Genomic DNA, 12,645 nt, shown 5'->3' on the forward strand with positions numbered 1-12,645 from the left:
AGGGAGACAGAGGAACTGAGGCAAATAGGCAAGAGACAAAGTCCTAGGCCTTGTTGACAAAAGGAAAACTTACAAATCACTGTGTGTATGTGGCATCCATCTGAGAGGCCTTAAAGAACTCATATGGGAAATAGCTGATCTTCTAGCAAAAATATGTAACTTGTTTCCAAGATCAACCTACATATCTGTTGACTACAAAAAAGTCAATGTGATATCATTTTGTACAAAGGGAATCCAGGGGAGGATTCTGGAAATTACAGATTAGTTAGCTGAATGTCTATTCTGGGAAAACTGGTAAAATTGCTACATATATCAAAGAACAAGTCTTGCTGAAGCATAAGCAGCATGGCTTCTGCAAGGGTAAGTCCTGTGTCACTATGTATTGGAGTTCTTTGAAAGTATCTACAGGCATATAGATAAAGCTGATACTTGGATTTTCAAAAAGCTTTTGACAAGGTACCTCACCAAAGAGTCTTGAATAAGGGTAGTAGTCATACACAAGAGGTCCTCCTATGGATCAGTGATTGGTTTAGGAGACAGAAGCAAAGAGTAAGAAATATGGACAGTTCTCGCTGTAAAGGGATGTAGAAAATGGAGTCCCTGAAAGACCAGTGTTAACATTCTGTAGCCTTTTAAATGTGTCTGGGGAGGCTTGGGTGTTACTGGTTTGTTTTGCGCCGCCCTATTGATCATGAGATGTGGCACACACACCCCATTTGAATGGCCGTCAACTTGGGGGGGGGGAATCCCCTCAAATATTTTAGGGGGACAAGGGACCTTGGCCCCTAGGAGTTGGCTCCTATGCTACTTGGTAATAAGCATGATTAAGCATTACATTTGCCCTAGGTCTAAGTATTTGACTTTAGTATTGGTTGATGGCTTTATGCATTATGTTTAAATTGTTTTTAGCACTCATATGCTAGTTTTGTGCTAGCAGAAGCCAGCACTTGGATTCATGCTCTCCTCAATCCAATCTAGAGGATCAGGAAATCCCCAGAACGGCTCATGAGGGGAAATTGTTTTGTCTTGGCAAGCAGAAATGCTTGTAGTAATGGGACATTCAGGAGAGCTGTTGAATTCCTCCCAGAATATAAATTATTCCCTTCCTTTGGAGGATACTACTTTAGAGGAGATTTGCTTTGGACACGAAGGAGAACAACAACAATTTTATTATTTGTGCCCTGTCCATCTGACTGGGATACACTACTATCATTTCTAAATTAAACATGGTTGAACAATATACAGTGGCTACATAATTGTAGTTATGTCAATTCCAAAGTCTTATAAAATACTTTGTTTTAGGAAAACCAGTAAAAATTAATGAGGCAAGACATAGTCTAGGCATGTTACTCAGCAAATTACTTAGCATTGCGAGCTAAGCCCAGGACTTGGGCTCAGTAATTCTTGTATCATTTATATATTTTCCAGTAACACTTTCAAGAAAATACTCTAGTATGTATTTTGATTGTTATAAATGCGTGTGAACAAAGGCTTCCTTCATATGTTAACCACACATGTTGGTTTCATAGTTTTTAGATTCTCTTCATGCTTCTTAATGCATAAAGACACAACAAAATATAAAATGCTTCCATTTGAGGAATAAGAACACTGAACAAATTCATTGATGCCAATACAGTGGCAACAAATGCTTTTAAGACTGGGTGTTCATGAATGGTATTGTGATACTTGGTATGAAGGCCCTGTAGATGAAGTTCATTTGTAAGCAGATCAGGAAGCATTTGTTGTATGATTATTTCATGATGTGGAAGACATTGCTTGGCTTTTGGAAGTTATGTCTCATGGTTGCATGGTTTTACTTGTTGTTTTTTTAAAGTTTGCTTTTGTGCTTGATGTAACATCTAGGATCTGAACACCCAGTATAGTATGAATAGGCTATGAGAGAAAAATCCTGCAGTCTTTAGAGAAGAGTTTTTATTTACATGCATGCTGCTTCTGATTATTGTGTGGCATGCCTGCATTTCAGCAGTTCACTTTACCTGCAGTAATCTTTTCTATGCTGCAGAGGTAAAAACTATGTCAGGCTTTCATACTTCTGCCTTTCCCCCTTTACTGAGTGCTTCTTATTTTTAAGGTGGATTCTCAGGCATCTGCCACTCATACTTCTATTATGGAATTTTTTACTCCATCTCCACCTTCAACTCCTTCCACAAGAAAGGTAATTCTTAAAAAGTTACTAAAAGGGTATACCCTTAAAAAGTATACCCATACAACTTGACCTCTTTCTCACTTTTTTATATAAAAAAGATCTCACATGCAAGTCTGAATTTTAATAACACTGCTGGAAGATGTTACACGCTACCTGCATAAACTAGAATTTACAGAAATGTCTAAGTTTAGTCACTGGTGAGCTGCTGGTATTCTTGTGAAGGTACACAGAACTAATGACTGGCTTTCTTCTCAACTCCTAAGGCAGTGGCTAAATCATTTTCAAAACTTTTTTATATTTCTCTTAATAGTAAGTGATGCTACATCTGTTAGCAAAATAAGACTTTGAAAAAGAACCCGTGAAATACAGAAAAGGGCTTCTCCAGAGAGTAGGCAGGTTGGTATGGGAGTAGGCAGTCTCTTTGATATCCTGGACTTGAGCTGCTTAGGGCGTTAAAGATAATTACCAAAACTTTTGAGTTGCCCCTCAAATCAAATTGACAACCATGGCAATGAAACAGTATATCTTAGATGATTATGATTATTATAAAATGATGTTTGGGCTTGTATATCAAAGTGGACATATTTGTGGCTATAATGGCTTGTTTTGTTACCCAAACATGAGTTTGTGTTCAAAATCTGGGTAGAACCACTATTAGCCTACTAACGGGTTCTGTTTTTGCTGATTTTAAACTCCATTGAAAAGAATAACACTTGCTTCCAACTAGGATCAGACTGCTGGCGTCTAATGAACTGCTGTTTTTTTATGCCATAGTGTTATATAAAAGCATAAAATATGTGCCTTTTATATTTTAACTGTTTAGAATTGCTTTTCGACTTTCATTTGTAAAATTAAATAAGGGAGTGCAACTACTGTTTACTTGGCAGTAGACCCATTGAAAATGATGGGCTTACTAACTTAGTCATATTAATTGCAGTGGGTGTGTTTTGAGTAAACTGTAGTTGAATAGCTCCCTATATGTGTACCTGTGTGGGAAATAATGGAATACACGCTTTTGCCTTCCAACAATTTTCCCTATTTACTTTAAAAGGGAATTTATTGGTAACTTTTGTGACTAAATTTTTACTTTTTTATGCTATTTTTCTAAAAATATATATTCCACCTTATTCATTTTTTCAACATAGGGTACCAGCAATGCAAACGACCCCTGGTCAAGTTGGGACAACACAACAGGTGGTGATGGCTGGGCAGCAAAACCTGAAAATAGGCAGAAAAACAGTGCTTCAAACAACTGGGATGCAGCAGCATTTGGTCATCCACAGGCTTATCAAGGTCCAGGTCAGCTGAGTGTTTCCGTAACTATTGCTGATTATTGGGGTCAGGTAGGACTCCAGATAAACATAATTCAGAAATTAAATAATGATACTTGATTTCAGAATTCTGCTAAAACTACATGGTAAACATACTCAGAGACCATCAGCAGATTATTGTTGTGTAATAATAATAATAATAATAATAATAATAATAATAATAATAATGCCATTTTGATTAGATGTTTGTGTGGGTGTGTTGATTGGGACTTCTTACGATATACCCTTATCGCCAGAATGCTCCTGAATGTTAGTATTGACAGCTGTCTGAATGTTGCATTAGGATACTGTAGAATTGAAAGATGCCAGTTCCAGTTAATTAGAAGATGCACTCTTCTTCGCATTAAGTGTGGTTTGGACATTATGTATGCAACTAGTATTGTCTCTTCTTTAGCGGCTGCTGATGACGATGACTGGGATGATGACTGGGATGACCCAAAATCAACGCCTGCACCCTATCTTGGATATAAAGAGGCAGAGCCTTCAGACCCAGCAGGGCTTCAGCGTGGCAATAGCCGTGGAGCTGCTATGAAGCTACCACTGAACAAGTAAAAACTGCAGCACTGAATAGGGTGGGCGTGGGGGAAATAGAAATTAAAAGATGAATTTAAACTGGAATATTTGACTGTGTTCACAAGTCAAAGTGCATTTTCCATGTAAAGTTTACAAGTAATGCACTTGTTTCAGTGGAAAAGGGTAACAAAATCAGTATTCAGCTAAAGAAAAGCCTTTTTATAAGTCCCAAACAAAACTTATTTCCTCAAATAAAATATGCACTTCAATTGAGCTTTATCATCTCTTTTGTGTGGACTTGTTGGACCAAGATGTTGGTGTCCCTTAGGTGGTTTTGACCAGCTGGAATGATTTGACCCTATAGTTTGTTAGTTTTCACATTTTCTGTAGCAAGTGCATTTCAGTTAAGTGCTTTGTCTTAACAGGATAGTTCTCCCTTACAGCCAGAGATGTAAATCATTTGCACTCCCTTGCCCAGCAGCCTCTTTCTGCCCAGTTGTCCAGCTCTGTAATGATATATACATTCTGGATATTCTGTCTGTCTGTCTGTCTGTCACTTAAAAAAAAGAAAGTTAGTAATACAGTCAGGAGTGTGGGGGTTGATTGGGAAGTGAGGAGATGAAAATCCTGCTGTGGGCTGGGCCTTTTCATGCACTTGAAATGTTTCTGGATTCTGAACTGCGGGAGAATGTAACTGTCAGTTTATCAAATGACAGAGGAGAATTCAAGAGGCCTCTTATATGGTGTTATGGTGGCAGTTGGTACTAACAGTTCCTTTGCACTGTTTGTTCTGATTGGCTGAATTCAGCCACTCAGCAATGACTTAATTGTAGGTGCATATTTATATACTCCTAATGCAGTTGTTGCTCAGTCTGTAACTAACTAGAACATTTCAGCATCATTGTTTTAGTAGCAGCCGCATTTAGCATCTTGGATACACGAAATGTCTATAAAATATGGCAAGCAGTTCTTCTGAATCTGTCAAAGAGCCTATGAAAGAAGGATTCAATCACTTCATTTCTCTGATCAGATTTACTGGATTTGCAAAACCTGGAGTGGAACAGTATCTCTTGTCAAAGCAGCTAGCAAAACCCAAAGAGAAAATTCCTATAATTGTAAGTTTAAAATTGTGTGTGTGTGTGTGTGTGTGTGTGTGTGTGTGTGTGTGTGTGTGTGTTGTAGTCATTTCTATCTTTGGCAACTGCATGAGGCATTAGTATGTAAATATATACATTCTCACTTTTAGCCAAAGCAGTATGGACTTATGTATTTATTGAATGAAAAGCCAGTCTGGTCTTGAACATGCTGAGTACATTGCATACTTCCATGGGAACTGTGAAGCCTCAAGGGCATTCTTCCAGAAATTAAGCATGTAATTCACAGCTTCCTTTTAATAGTGATCAGGGACCAGGATTCTGGTCTTTGTTCATCACCCTATAGCACAATAACACCACTATAATTTTTTGAGCATTTTTCTTCCTAAGCAGCTATTTGTGTTGAGTAGTTGAAATGCTATACTCTCATTGAGAGATCCTAGAATGCTGTTTGTGAAAGGTGCTTTGGACACCTGCTTCAAACTGGCATCCAGGTGTAAAGTTCTGTGTGGCCCGTTTCTGTATTATGCCTGATAATGCAGCCTGCTAAGCATCTGGATTGCTTATTGAAGTAATTACTTTCAGGAATGGAATGGATGCATCATTGGCTCCACATGTAGGTTTATTGTGCATCAAATGCAATTGTATATTTTAGATTTGTGTACCATGCTTGGAGTTAATTAATACTTTTGTTGTCCTGTAGATTGGAGATTATGGGCCAATGTGGGTTTATCCTACCTCTACATTTGACTGTGTTGTGGCTGATCCAAAAAAAGGTTCTAAAATGTATGGTCTGAAGAGCTACATCGAATATCAGCTTACATGTACAGTAAGTGCGTACCAGAGAAGTTTGTTTAGGTGACATTTCAAAATGTCCCAATTCTTTTGATCATTTATCTATGATTTACATCATACAATTAAATAACCCTGACTTATACAGACATAATGGTAAATATATTTTGGAAGTCATAAGCAAGAGTGTTTTGTCTGTCAATCTTACAGAACACTAATCGAGCTGTCAACCACAGATACAAGCACTTTGACTGGTTATATGAACGTCTCTTGATTAAGTTTGGATCAGCCATTCCAATTCCATCTCTTCCAGACAAGCAAGTGACAGGTAACCTTCTCCAAACTGATGGTTCTTGAAATAGGAAGTTTTGTTGCTCTCTGATTAGCTATGTTGATTTTCTGAAAGATGATACTAATGCAAGAGGGTCCCTCTGAAAATGAGGACTTCTCAGCTTAAAACTGACTATCCCCTTAAATTTCATAAGAACAGTGGAGGAATAAAAATGAAGAGCAGCAGCAAAGTGGTTGAGAACAGAGTATGCTGTTGCTGGTTCATTTAAGAGCCTGCACTAGTCTTTCTTTAATCTGCCTCCTAATGCTACACTTCCTGAAAATAGTAGGTGTTAATATTTTGTTTATACTGCCTTGATAGATTCTAGGCTTTGTCTTTCCATTCATTATGTGCTTGATTGGGCTATTCTGAAACCAAAGGAGTGTTGGAATGTGGTCCAGTTTTTATAAAATATAAGATTAAAGTAATTCAGCATGTAATGTCTGAGGATTATGCTGTGGATATCATAGGCCTTTTTGCAGTGGGGAAACTAAGCTTACTACTTCTGTTCTGATTAATTGGCATTTCTTTCCATTTGACTCTCTGTACCCCTGAAGTGTGATCTTTTAAACAGATATCTTAAAGTCAGCCAGTAAAAATAATCTGATGTGCAGCCTGCTCTATAGCTCTGTGTAATGCTGGAAATTCAAGCAGTATGTTGCGTGAGAAGGAAATTGAGCATTGATGTGTGTATTACGATGCATGCCAAGGAAGTGGAAAACTAGGGAAGTGATTTATTTTTTCCTTAGCTAGAGCTTCAAGCTTAGAATTCCAGCAGTTTTTTCTGAAGTGCACACATGAGCTTGAAAGAAAGCCATAGCAGACCAGCACATTGGGAATCACTGATGATTAAGATTCAGATAATTTTTTCTCCATTATTTTGAGTATTGTGAGATTGAAAGAAACTTTATTTTCCCATCAGTGTTTATTCCCCTCTAACCTTGTTAAATGGTAATATAGAAAAAATGTATGCATCTTGCTATATTCTTTGATAATTGCACTGGGGTTTTTTTTTTTTGAAAGTATGTTTGCAGTGTTAATGTTGGCAATTAGCATATGCAAAACAAATGAGAGACTTGGCACTGCCTTATATTTTATTGTGGTGTTTCTCATATTTATCTATTGCTTTGCAGCCCAAAGCAATAAAAACAATTAAAATAGAGTGCATGCACAGAAACACTTCATTTTCTCTTGATGTCTAGGTAAAAGTTGGATCCAGTAGATTTAATCTGAACTTTGAAAAGCACATAGAACTGAAAGAGAAAGTAGGAAACAGTGTTGCTCTTCCAAATTTGTCCTTTAGCTCTATGAACTTTTAAAGGGAGGAAAAAGTTACCACGCCTCAATTTATGACTAGGGGACAGGCGGTGATGGGGAGCCTTCAGGCTTCATGAGCACTAGGAGAAGACTTCAAGGGCACCATTGTACCCATGGGCACAATGTTACTAGCTTCTAGCATCTTGTCATGGACCCCACCGCCTCACTGTGAGTTAAAGAGAAAGTTAGAGTGAATTTAGAGCATGCTGCTGGGTGTGGATGATTTAAATAGAACTCTTACCTTTCCAAAGGTCAGTAACTGCTGGGTTTGCAAATGGCACACAAGTTGCAATGGACTGCATTACCACTGCTATTCTATTTTTGTCATTGACCATAGCTTTTCTTTCCCTAACCTTCCATACTTACCACTTTGTAAAACAAGCAACCTAACAATTCACCACCATTATTCAAAGGGAGATTAAGTGTTCCTAAACCATGGGGATCTTCTGTTTTAATTTGAAGTACATCTTAAGTTTCACAGGCAAGTGTGTGTGTTATAATAAATTGAAACATCACATAGAATCTATAAGCTGACTAACTTGCAGCTTATGCAAAACCAAAGAATTAACTCTATACAGCTTTGTATAGGGTCCTTGAGCTCTGGTAGCGATGTCCTCTTAACAGTCTCACATTTACCTAGCATGCAATATGTGGTGATGTATAAGAGGGCAGTCTTGATCATCACACTTAGGTTGTGGAATGCATCCCACCCCCAAATATAGTTTGTGCCAACCCTGTTGGGTTATAGACACCTTTTGAAGATCCTATTTATTTCCCTAGCCATTTGACTGAGCTAATTTTATTTTCCTCCCTTGTTGAATTTCGTGTGACTTGGATGTTTGCTGCTTGTTTTAGATTATATTGTACCCTGCTCTGGGATTTTTAGTGAAGGGCAGGCTAAAAGGCTTCAAATAAGTAAAGAAGCTAAAAATTGATTGTCTTATTGGAGGGGGGAGGATAGATGGCATTAAGTGTGAATGTCAGTAGCTGTCACTAATTGGCCTGCAGGGCGTTTCGAGGAAGAATTCATCAAAATGAGGATGGAGAGGCTACAGGCATGGATGACCAGGATGTGTCGTCATCCAGTTGTTTCAGAAAGTGAAGTTTTTCAGCAGTTCCTTAGTTTCCGTGATGAAAAGGTATTACATTCAATTGTTTTTTAATTGCTTTGAGAGAAATCTTTCTAGACAGTGTCATTAGATATACATCTCCAAAAGCAGTAGCAAGTAGTCCCTAGTTTAAAATTTATTTATCTCATAAAATTTATATACAGCTTGATTGTGAGAAAGGGAATGAAGCCTATGCACCTTTTGATGGATAGTTTAAAAGGGGATAAAACGGAACACTTATTTCTAGAAGACCATTTTCTAAAAGTCAGGTAGCAATGTGGCTTTTTGTAGAAGCACCTCACTTACGAACACTAACATTTTTCAAGTAAAGTTGTTACCTAACTTTGCTTAAGTCTAAAGTACTGGTGGATAGTGAGTGCTAAGCGATATTATATATGTATGACTAAAACAACAAATTAGCATGGCTTCCCTTCTGGAAAATGTATGAGTAAGTTTGGGCAATATATTTTTCCAGGCCAAATTAAAACGCAAAGAGCCCCTTTATGGGCATGGTCAGGACTTAAGCTATTGCTGCAGTTATTTGGATTGTTCTTGTTTTATTTATTTCAGAGGATTTTTATACCTCTTGATTGTAATAAAACCTCAAAGCGGTTTACAAAAAGCATAAAACAATAAAATTACCCCCAAAAACGTTAAGAACAAGTTTTTAAAGCATAAAAAGTTAAAATAAACAATAAGCTAAAAACCAGAGTAAAACACGTGTCAACATTCTACACATCTGGATAGGCTTGCCTAAACAAAAAATATTCTTAGCAGGTGTCGAAAAGCGTACAGTGGAAGAGGCCTGCCTTATATCAATAGGCAGGGAATTCCAAAGTGTGGATACTGCAACACTAAATGATTGATTTCTTACAAATGTGAAGCAAGAATTATGTGGCATCTGTAACAGTGCCAGTTTTGCAGGTCAAAGTGGTTGAGTAGGTATGTATGAAGTTAGGCAATCTCACTAGTATATGACCTCAGGCTGTTAAAGTTTCATATATTAATAGGAACACCTTGAACCTGGCCCGGCAGTAAATTTGCAACCAGTGCAGATCTCTGTGCAGAGGTGTTCTATGCTGGCAGAGTCTCACTCCTCTCAGTGATCATGCTGTGGCATTCTGCACTAACTGCAGCTTTCAGATCAAGCAGAAGTGAAGCCCCACATAGAGCACATTGCAGTAATCCAGTGCTGAAGTGACCAATGAATGAGCTACACTCAGCTTTCAAATTGCTACATTAAAAATTCAGTGTGAAACTTCCCCAATATTAAAAAGATATTTTTGCAGAAAGGAGCTTTCTGAAAAAGAAGCTGAAGAATAATAGATATTAAGTCACATGGCTGTCTGGATCACGGCTTCTTCCATGCTTGATTATTGCTTTTCACACCAGTTTTTAATTGAGGACTGGGAGGAACCTGAAGATCTATGGCAGGCCCCTGCCCTGCTCAAAAAGCATATGGGAGCAGGCCACAGGCCCTATGTGATAGATGTCACTGCAAGAGTGGGTTGTCTCACATTGCCACACTTGTTCTTATTCCTAGGAATGGAAAACCGGTAAAAGGAAGGCAGAAAAAGATGAGGTTGTGGGTGTTATGGTCTTTTCTACTATGGAACCAGAAGCACCTGACTTGGATTTGTTAGAAATGTAAGGTGTTGGATTCTTCATTTTCATGTGTTATTTCAAAATTGCTGTTCCTGCTTTAAAAAAAAGGTGCACTTGTTTTTAAAGCATATTTAATCTTGCACGGATAAGTAACTCGGATAGCAGTTTTAGTGAAGTGTATGCCAGCATTGTGAACTTGTATCCTAGCAAATTAGTTTGGAAGTGCTTCCGTGTTGTGTTTGAATACTGGAAATCTGCACAACTGCAAGGACTAGTGCCAAATATATCATTACTGATCTCTGTTCATAAATACCACATTGAGAAAAATGTCCTTGGGCTAGTGCATACCGGTATGAAATGCTATTTTGTGCTTATGTGTTGATAAGAGAAGAGGAATGGATTGAGGGAATCTCATGTACTCTGCTCCAGCCCCTACTTGTTGCACAGATTGTCTCCACTACCTTAACCAGGAAGACAGGAGTGCCTGGCGTGCTCTGGTCCATGGGGTCACGAAGAGTCGGACACGACTAAACAACAACACCTTAACCAGGATTAAGAGTTCTATATTGGCAACCTGTGGTTAAGTGATTGGAATGTGGGTTTTTACAGGCTTACACACTACCAATCCCCTTACATTCACATAGAAGTCTCCCTACTCTTCCCATGCTTGCCTTAATCCATGTTTAAGCATTATGTTGGCATTTATGTTAAACATGGTTTAATGCTTATTCTCTCATCTAGAGCCCTTTCAGATCCTGGTTTACTGATGTTGCGTGTAACCAATAGGTCAACAGAATTCTCACAAGAAAAGGGAGAGGCTGATGAAGATAGCACACATACTTGTGTATCACCGTAAACAATCATATCCTTTCTGTGCACACACCCCACACACCCTGGAGCAAAATCAGAAACTACTTGCTTTTGTTACTTTGAATTGATGCTTATTACCAGTAACTAAAATATGATACTTTATATATTATTATTGCCCTATTACTTGGCATTATTTGTTCTGAAATGAAAGGCTCACTAAATTTTTTGCGTATTTGTGAACTATTTTATGAAATACCTCTAGTAAATTAAAAGGGAAATATATGTATAGATGTGTCCATTATTTCTGCAATCAATTCAGTCATTGCAAAACCCAAAACACTTTAAATTGTTTTTATCTTGTTGTATGTTGAGATTCTGACTGTGGTTGAGAAAATAGCTGAACTTAGTTTTTTGGGTTGCCATTCTGTTACAGTGTTAAATGTTGATGATTATAGTTATAGGTAGGTAGCCGTGTTGGTTTGCCGTAGTTGAAACAAAATAAAAAAATTCCTTCCAGTAGCACCTTAGAGACCAACTAAGTTTGTTATTGCCATGAGCTTTCGTGTGCATGCACACTGAAAGAAGTGTATCTGAAGAAGTGTGCATGCCCGAAAGCTCATACCAATAACAAACTTAGTTCGTCTCTAAGGTGCTACTGGAAGGAAATGTTGATGATTTTCCTAGATTGTTTCCCCCCCAGTTTTTTTCTCCATAGTTCAGGGAAAGTGCCACCGTATGCCTACAATGTACCAATAGTTTTCACTTTGCAAAAGGGATATAAACTGTACTGAGGGCATGTGGCCTCCTAGTCAATATGCAAAAAGAAAAAAATCCAGTTTAAAAATGTTCACAGTAGAAAATGAGAAAAACACTATGTAATTCAGTTCTTTATTATACAGTGAACAGAAATGTGATGCAGTTGGAAAGTTCACTAAAGCCATGGATGATGGAGTTAAGGAGTTGTTGACAGTGGGCCACGAACACTGGAAACGCTGTACAGGACGTAAGTGTGGGAATATATTTAACACAATGAAATTTGTCGTTTTTTGACTAATTTTTTTAATGTGCTTATATATGTGTAACAGGACTTACTTTGACAAAAAAACTAGAACTACTAGTGCAATGTTCATGAAATGAATGAATCAATTCCATATAAAATATGCAATCCACAAAAGTGACTGTGCTTGCCTCATAAACACTTGAAAGGTCTGGTTCTGACAGACGTTCCTTTTGGAAGCTGCCCCACAGCTTATGCATTCTTATTTTTTAACCATGCTTCTTGGTTTTTTTAAGATGTTTGAATTAAGTTCTCAAGATCTGGAATGGTTGTGTGTGTGTGTGTGTGTGTGTGTGTATGTATTCTGGGTTCAAAGAGCTCTTACAGAATGTTTTTTCCCCTTCACATAATTTTGCAATGAGTATGTGTTTATCTACTGTAGGCAACTTTATTTACAGAATACTTGGCGAACAAAATGAATTTTCAAAGCTAGGAAATGTTTTAGATCTTGGTGTTTTGAAAGCATAAACGAGCTTGCCAGAAAAGATCACAGCAGAATAAGCAGAGTCATCCAATTCG

At 37.8% G+C, this 12,645-nt stretch overlaps 1 protein-coding gene across 2 annotated transcripts in view; it reads left to right on the plus strand.

Moving 5' to 3' along the window:
* The window catches only part of SNX9 (sorting nexin 9), a 43,968-nt gene that overhangs the window by 21,294 nt on the left and 10,029 nt on the right, over positions 1–12,645 (plus strand). The window contains exons 5-13 of one of the 2 annotated variants that reach the window (XM_035108651.3): positions 2,093–2,176; positions 3,313–3,466; positions 3,893–4,046; positions 5,042–5,126; positions 5,809–5,934; positions 6,108–6,225; positions 8,554–8,684; positions 10,198–10,301; positions 11,969–12,072. In XM_035108651.3, coding sequence (XP_034964542.1) covers positions 2,093–2,176; positions 3,313–3,466; positions 3,893–4,046; positions 5,042–5,126; positions 5,809–5,934; positions 6,108–6,225; positions 8,554–8,684; positions 10,198–10,301; positions 11,969–12,072 — 1,060 coding nt within the window. The remainder of the gene's footprint in view (positions 1–2,092; positions 2,177–3,312; positions 3,467–3,892; positions 4,047–5,041; positions 5,127–5,808; positions 5,935–6,107; positions 6,226–8,553; positions 8,685–10,197; positions 10,302–11,968; positions 12,073–12,645) is intronic. The other variant, XM_035108652.3, reaches the window with a different exon arrangement.

This window comes from Zootoca vivipara, chromosome 3, assembly GCF_965207765.1.
Source record: "Zootoca vivipara chromosome 3, rZooViv2.hap1.1, whole genome shotgun sequence".
Lineage (NCBI taxonomy): Eukaryota > Metazoa > Chordata > Lepidosauria > Squamata > Lacertidae > Zootoca > Zootoca vivipara.